Genomic DNA, 7,402 nt, shown 5'->3' with positions numbered 1-7,402 from the left:
ATCGACAAAAAAAAAAACAAGCACTTGTGCGGGGTGGGGTAAATAATAAGAGACGGTACGTGGTTATCAAGGCGTTCTTAGTACAGCATTACCACGATGGTTTTGAATCTGACCCTCAGCTTCCATTAGCTCGAAAGACATGTAACACGAGTGAAGAACACAAGAGAAGTTTTAATGGAAGATATCGCCAAGTATATAGATGTGGACACCAGAAAGAAGCCGTAAAAGTTTTCAACTCTACCGATATCTCGCCTTCGACGTATATGCTCGAGTCGCTTCTCTGCGACCTTTTATCACGACAGAATTCGCCGTGAGTCGATATCATGCACAATACCATGCGATTTTATCTGTGGTGCAAATTTTTCCCAAATCGAACTGCGTGGTCGGCCAGTGGAGTTCCTGTGAGCATCAGTGGTGAACCACAAGTCCGCGGCATGGTGTGCGTATACTGGCTACTGCTGTAAGAAGACAAGACAGATTGTTTTTAAAAAAGACATCATTTATTTCCTCCTTGTGAAAGATAGAAAAAAAAGATGTCGCTTTGGGAAGGCACGCACACACTTACGAGTGCCACACTCGCACACGCACGCAAGGTACAATGTTCTCGATAAAGTTTTCTTTTTCCTCGATAGATTAGCATATATTACATATCTTGAGCCGCGTTGCGCGACTCGCCTATTTGGAAGTCTCTGTCTATGGAACCCGGCACCATGACAGGATCGGGATGTCTCTGTAAATGTATCTCGCTTTTGTCCATTAGATCTCAGGAGTACACCGTCATCAGGATCATCTGCGGATGAATATAAAAAGAAAAGGTGTAAGAACGGGCGTTAATCTTAAAATGAACGCCACTGATAGCGCACATTGGGTGTCCTGGCTCTGCGAGCAAAGAGTCTGTGCTTCCAAATTGACCACACGCAGTAGCCATAGCAGACATGCGAGGGATGTTTTTACTGCTGACTTAACTTTAGTAAACTATGTCTTGACCGGTGTTTCATTCGGATAGCAATTATACTATCGGCTGCTTTTTGCCACCAGCGTCACCGCCATTCACCGTATATGTATACGAATCGATATATATGAAAACGCAAGAAAGAAAATTATTCCAGGAAAAGACTCCTGCTCGCGGAATCAAACGTCTGACCTCTCGTTTGCGAGCACGAGGCGCTAATCACTCAGCCACGAGGGAGCACCTCCTTCACTGTTGAAACGGCAATATATTTATATCTACACATACCGCTGGCACTGCCGACTTCGGATGAGATTTTCAGCATTAGAGACTTTTAGATGGGTGTACGAAGAAGCTGCGTGCGCTGTGAAAATTACGTTGCCTACGCGGCAAGTGAAGCGTGCGTTAACACTTTTATTTTAACGTACCTTGATGCGTTTCACTCAAATAGATCGATGGTACGCGAGATGCAATGATTTGTAATGCTTATCGGCGCCACCGACGTTAGAAGTATGCTACGTCGTACTACCACAGTCCCAGTAATAACGTGGCTTCTGTGATCTGCACGAAACACATCCTGGCAACCAGGGGAACGGCCACAATATTAAAAGTCAGGCCGCGGCGTTCGCTGTGTAGATTTTATATGTGAAGCATTTCTTAGCGAACTTCGGTGACTTTGAGCGTGTCTATCTATATATCTATCTATCTAGCCGCTTACGTTTGGGTGCTCTCGTGGTCACTCCTTTAACTTGGCGTGAACCAAAATTAGCGTGGGATGGTAAGATGGTTTGACAAATGTGACGTGCTCGTCAAGACATGAATAATGTCACAATCCTGTCGTGTACGCCATCAAATACTTCCCGCTATACAGTGGCACATACTCACGGATGAGTATGTGCCGCTGGTATGCGGGTATGTGCCACTGGTGATTGACACATATCTACCCAGGAACGACGAGAACACACATGGACAATTTTAGCGCAGAAGTGTTAAGAAATACCTCACATCGGTAGCGTCGACCCGACGAATGCAAATAATAAATGTCAGGGTTTACGCTGGAATGGAACCCAATCATTCTGCGTGGAAATGAAACATTTTACCACATAGCTAAGCCAGGTCTCGGAACTACTTTTCAAAATAGACGCTAATATTCGTGAAACGTCAATAGTACACAGTTCTGCCTACCGAAGTTTCTGAACATTACATATGTACTCCTTTGATACAGCCATCACGTTGGGTTAACGTCAGTTGTGATTAGTTGCCGTGCGCTGAAGTTGATTTATCTTGCAGTGTCAAAAACCAGCATCTTCGCGAGCATCAGTGCTTCATATCAGCTTCTGGTTTTCCAATACGCATGTTCCAGTTGGCATCGTTGCGCAAGTGCAAACCGCTGGTTATATACACATCTGCAACTCTTCAACATGTGTCTGTGCGTGCAAAATTTGTACATATACTTAGCGTCATTTCATGACGTGCTGCTCAGTAAAAAATTGTAACTTGGTCACTTTCCCTCCACCTCCTTCGCATAACGTCGCTTCCCTGGTACGTGGGATCTGCCGAATTTTTCAGCATCGTTTCTGGGTGCACTAAATGCGCACGTTCACTTTTGCTGTTTCGAACTTGGGTGCGCAATGTAAGAACGGCGCGTGATCGGGCATGGCCACACTGGATCGACCCCAGCGTTCTATCTAGCGCCGCTGCGGGTGAGGCTTAGCGCACCCGATCAGGAGCGCGACGGCACAGATACTGAGCGACTGCATCGAGTTCTTCGATGCACAAAAATGAGGTGAACTCAACAACGACTCAGCGCATTTTTCTGCATCGTCGCACTACCACCACGGGGTGGCTGATACTCATGCGCAGGCACTTCCTGCGTGACGGAGCGCGCGATGCCGCCCCTTATTAGTGCAGCTCGAGTGCGTCAGGCCAACTCACCTCTTCTAGGGAGATGGTGTTCTCCTTGAGCTTCTTCTCCACTTGACTGTACCTGTCTGAGAACGATAAAAACAAAATAATTATTTCTAATGTCGCACACGCACAGTACAGCAGCAATAAGTACATGTATTAAAAAACAACTTTATTTTTTATCTCTCCTTTTTCTTATCATTTATGTGCACTGAAGGGGCCGCTAAACAAATTCTGATTTCAAAGAACGAGCGAATTATTTGCTTATGTTTTGTGCCGTGCCTTCGGTATAATTCGTGAAGCTGTCTGTTCACGCGACGTCGTGAAGACATGAGCTTGGATTGGTCCGTGTAGGAGGAATGTAAGTCGTGAATTGTTTCCGGTCCGGCTTTGCCGCGGAGTTGTTCGTCCATTTTGCCTTGTCTTACATGACTATCATATGCTTATCAACTGAATTCACGTCGTTTTATGCGTTCTCCACTGCGCAAGAGAATAAAATTGCAAGCAGCCTAAAAGTGCAAAATCCTGACTGGCTGAATGTTTTCTGTCGACATTTGCCCCGTGCTTTATGAAGAAATAACTATAAGGAGGAAGATATAGTACCTGTAATGAAACGTAGTGAAACTGAGAAAGAAAGGAATTTCTCGTTTTTCAATTTGAAGTAATTTAGAACCCCCGTCCCACCTGACATTCTTCATAATCAAATATGAAGCCAGCATTTACAAATTATCCTCAGTTACCTTTTGCCCTATTTACGGAGTTGACAATCTTAACGTGAGTTAAGGCCTCGAAAACAGCACGAAAAGCGAAAGATAAGAAAGGTTGCTGCGTGAATAAGAGCTCTCGATTTATTGTACACGTATATACCGCATGCCCTGGCATTTCTTGGGCTGCGCAGGTCTCTCACCATGTGCCAGGTACAGCTTGACTAGAGCTCCTATGAAAGCCTCCGCCGTGATGGTGCAGTCTTTGGTGTAGCGGATGACCAAGCATTCCAGTACCTTGTTGCTCACCGTGATCCCTGCGCGAGTTGAGTAGGCACTTGTTCAACGCAACTATTCATGAAAAGACGCAGTGATCACTTTGTAACAGTTTGACATTCTTGCCGAGAAATCCGCACCGGTTTAGTGTAGATATTAAAAATTCAATACAAGTCCAACACAGATTCAATCTGCATCGAAAACTGTTTTACCTTTTTGTGATGTTTCACACTCCACATAAGGAGTGCGGAACATCACAAGGAGGTTGTCAGAGGCATTACTTGACAATTATCACGTAGATTACATACGTTGTTATGATGTACACCTTTTGAAAAGTCTGCTGGGCATCATCTCGTTTCCTGTTGCTTTTTTTTCTCTTTTATGGTTTCATTGATGATAAGGGCCGTGTTCCGATTTTTCGACACCACGTAGACAGTATACGCAGACAGCTTAGAAGACAGCATCGAGCCCATGCTGTCCGAGAAATGGGAGACGTCTGGACGGCTTTTACGCAACGAGGCGCCACCTCACGTCGAGAAGAGAATGTTAAACAAACGTAACAGTTGTATTTTCTGGCTTATTTCGTATTGAAATATTTAAAATATTAAACGCTTCTGACATTGAGCTACTGGATAAGCGTCTGCTTGTGTGCAGACGACCATTCCGGCGAGATACGATTTATCTGATCGATTCGCTGAATTGCCATCTCGTTTAGACAGCAAAGTAGCCTGCATTGTATTTGTCTACGATGTGGTCTTCTCGGAGCTGTCTATCTTGCCGGCTACGTGAGAATTAGAATGGGACTTAAGGTGGCCGCCGTCCATTTAGCTGCCTATTTAGCCGTCTACGGCGTGTATTGGAACACACTCATGGATGTCACTATGAAGCTAAATTTACAGTAAAAGTCCCATAAAGCAATAGCAACATCGTGGACGAAAGATATACTTCTCATTTTTAACTTTGTTTATACTTTTCCACTAATTCGGTCTTTTGTTGCTTCCAAGAACACCATACAAGCCTTGCAATCACTTTACAGCGAGTAGCCGTAGGTCATGGGTTAAATGAACGTGTAATTCGTTCGACTGTTATTTTTTTCCCTGCGTTATTTATGCTGCTGTAAAGGTTTCTGAAGGTTTGCTTTTTGAATAGCAGTTTTGGTGAAATTCAATGCGCGTTTCTGTTTATTTGGTTTGTTTTGCTTCCAGGGCTTCACTGTGGTATCGAAGATAGCGGACTTCATGGGAGCAACGTGAAAAGAAAAAAAAAACGAGAAAAAAAACATAAAGTGTGACACCGATTAAACGCAAAAACAAAACAAGTACGCCCTACATGCTGTCTGTTACAGTGTGGTCCTAGTTCACTATTAAAAATAAGAATTTCTGGATAACTGCATTTCTACAACTTTCTGTCTTTTTCTTTTTGTAGTAGAAGAGCATGAATTCACAGAAACTCCCCAAAATTTTACGCCATTATTGCTCATAGAAAAAAAAAAGATACCTTCCAGTTGCGACGTCTGATAGCGAAAACGCCCATGAGTTTGGCAAGAAATTCGTACTGAGGATGGATGAAGTGAAACTCTCTGCCATATCATAAGTGTCATTATCATTTCCTCGCGCTACGAGTAAAAAAAAATTCATAAGACCTCGGTGCACTCGCTTCGGTTTAATAATATATTAACAACAATTCTACCGACGAAGAGGTTATGGGGCAATCGGGGCTAAAAGCAAACTGTGGTATAAAGTGTCACTCTGCATTCGCTCACCTGCTTCCCACAGAAGCGGCCTCAAGTTGAAGCTGCTCGTTCGCCCTTTGTGTGGCCGGTCGAACTTCACGAAGACGCTCTGCACAGAAAGATAACAACGAGAGACGGAGTCGACGCTGCGGCAGACGCCAGATACAAAGCATCGCTAATGAAAAATAGCCTCGTTATACGCACCCGCCAAAAGTGCAGCATGCCCAGTATTAAGGGTACGTCCTTGATACTTATCTTGCCGTTGATTACGGGCTGACGTCCAATTAAGGCTCAGCAACGAGGCGGCAAACTTTTTCTCCGATCACACTGACGTAGGCAATCAAACAGGTACGCCCCAGAAACATGGCTGGAGCTCTAGGTTGATGAAGTAGGCGCAAAAGTATTAGTATTTACTACTGTTTGAAGTTCCTTATACAGCGGCTGAGGTTCTTTTTTATGATTGTTTTCTGGCGCCTATAAATTACACTGATGCACCAGTGGGAACTTAAACTGTGGCACTCGACTACTGCCTCAATGACTGTCTGAAATCATTTTGTTTTTCTTATGTTTCTCTCACTCACTTTCTCTTAATCAAAGCACTTGATCCTATAAAAAATGTCACATATGATTCGGCTACGTTTATGGGTGAGCATAGATTTGAATTATGGAAGTGGCCCCCATCTGGATGCCACTCTAAAGCTTCAGCTTGCGGTGTTTGTCGTCCTTAAGCGTTGGGATCCTATTTATCACCCTATAGGTTGAACATGCGGTGTCACAGGCAACACTATAATGGTGTTCCTTAAGATCATAGCTAACTTCCTTCCATATACTAGCTGCAAACGCTTCACAGCTTAGCTTGGCTATCTTGAAAAAGGATACATCCTTCAGCATGACGAGGTGTCGGCACAGCTCCAGAGTCGGCTTCTCCAGCAGAAGCTGCGTATCTGAAAGGCACAGGTTTTCTGCGCGGGATAAGTCCAGCGACCTTCATAAAGATTATTGCACACACAAATACTACCATGAGCACAAACTCAAACACGAACGTTTATTACATACGCACATAAATTCAAAGAGGTGACTCAGAAGACCTCTCTCGTTCAGCTACCTCATAGTGACATGTGTCGCCGTTTTCTAAACATACGATAGTCTGAAAACTACGACTTGAATACAAAACAGCCCTAAGAGGTATTCAATTGTTTACGGTGAGTGCGGGAAACTTGTAGTTGATTTTGACTCATTCGCTTTTAAATTTGTGCTGACAGTACCATAACTATTACATACGTTTGCATCAGAATACATCACAACAGTTTAGTTGTCGTTGGATCGCGTGATGGCTGCACTTTTTAGGCGCACCCAGTTAAAAAAAATGACCTGCAAAGTAGAAAATGATGTACAGAAGGTCCTTTTTTGTATTCTATAATTGCTGTAACACCAATAAGGTGACTAGTGTGGCATAAGAACAACTATCCCACATAAAGCCACTGCGCCCTTTCGATTAAAAATGCGAAATATAGGCATTCATAGAAAGGGCCACTAAAGAAGAACAACGACTTGGTTTAGATAGGCAAACTGCACTCTGAGAACTGTAATGGCACGTTTTTCACTATCATGGACTTCATATTAGCAAAGAAAATTAAGGTTGAAGTTTGATTTTTACATGTCGTGCCAAAAACTCTGTGCGTGGCGTAAGAAATTTCAAAATGCATCTTCGGTATTTTCGTGGTGTTGGCTCAGTAAAATTTTCTGAAACTTCATATGCTAAGTCCATGGCACTTCGAGATTACAGCGTACTTGGTTACGTACTTCATTTTTATTGATTAGAAGATAAGTAGGACC

At 43.5% G+C, this 7,402-nt stretch overlaps 1 protein-coding gene across 3 annotated transcripts in view; it reads right to left on the bottom strand.

Annotated features, from left to right (window-relative positions):
* Positions 1–621: 621 nt before the first annotated feature.
* The window catches only part of LOC119161229 (calpain-9), a 43,803-nt gene continuing 37,022 nt past the window's right edge, over positions 622–7,402 (bottom strand). For 2 of the 3 annotated variants that reach the window (XM_037413600.2, XM_075879674.1), the window contains 6 exons: positions 6,446–6,528; positions 5,771–5,839; positions 5,597–5,675; positions 3,762–3,875; positions 2,885–2,940; positions 622–790 (listed from right to left, as the gene is read on the bottom strand). In XM_037413600.2, coding sequence (XP_037269497.2) covers positions 764–790; positions 2,885–2,940; positions 3,762–3,875; positions 5,597–5,675; positions 5,771–5,839; positions 6,446–6,528 — 428 coding nt within the window. In that variant the 3' untranslated portion in view covers positions 622–763. The remainder of the gene's footprint in view (positions 791–2,884; positions 2,941–3,761; positions 3,876–5,596; positions 5,676–5,770; positions 5,840–6,445; positions 6,529–7,402) is intronic. The other variant, XM_037413601.2, reaches the window with a different exon arrangement.

This window comes from Rhipicephalus microplus, chromosome X, assembly GCF_043290135.1.
Source record: "Rhipicephalus microplus isolate Deutch F79 chromosome X, USDA_Rmic, whole genome shotgun sequence".
In the NCBI taxonomy this organism is placed as follows: Eukaryota; Metazoa; Arthropoda; class Arachnida; order Ixodida; family Ixodidae; genus Rhipicephalus; species Rhipicephalus microplus.
The sequence above is the reverse complement of the archived record's forward strand: the minus strand, read 5'-3'. Positions and strand labels throughout refer to the sequence as shown.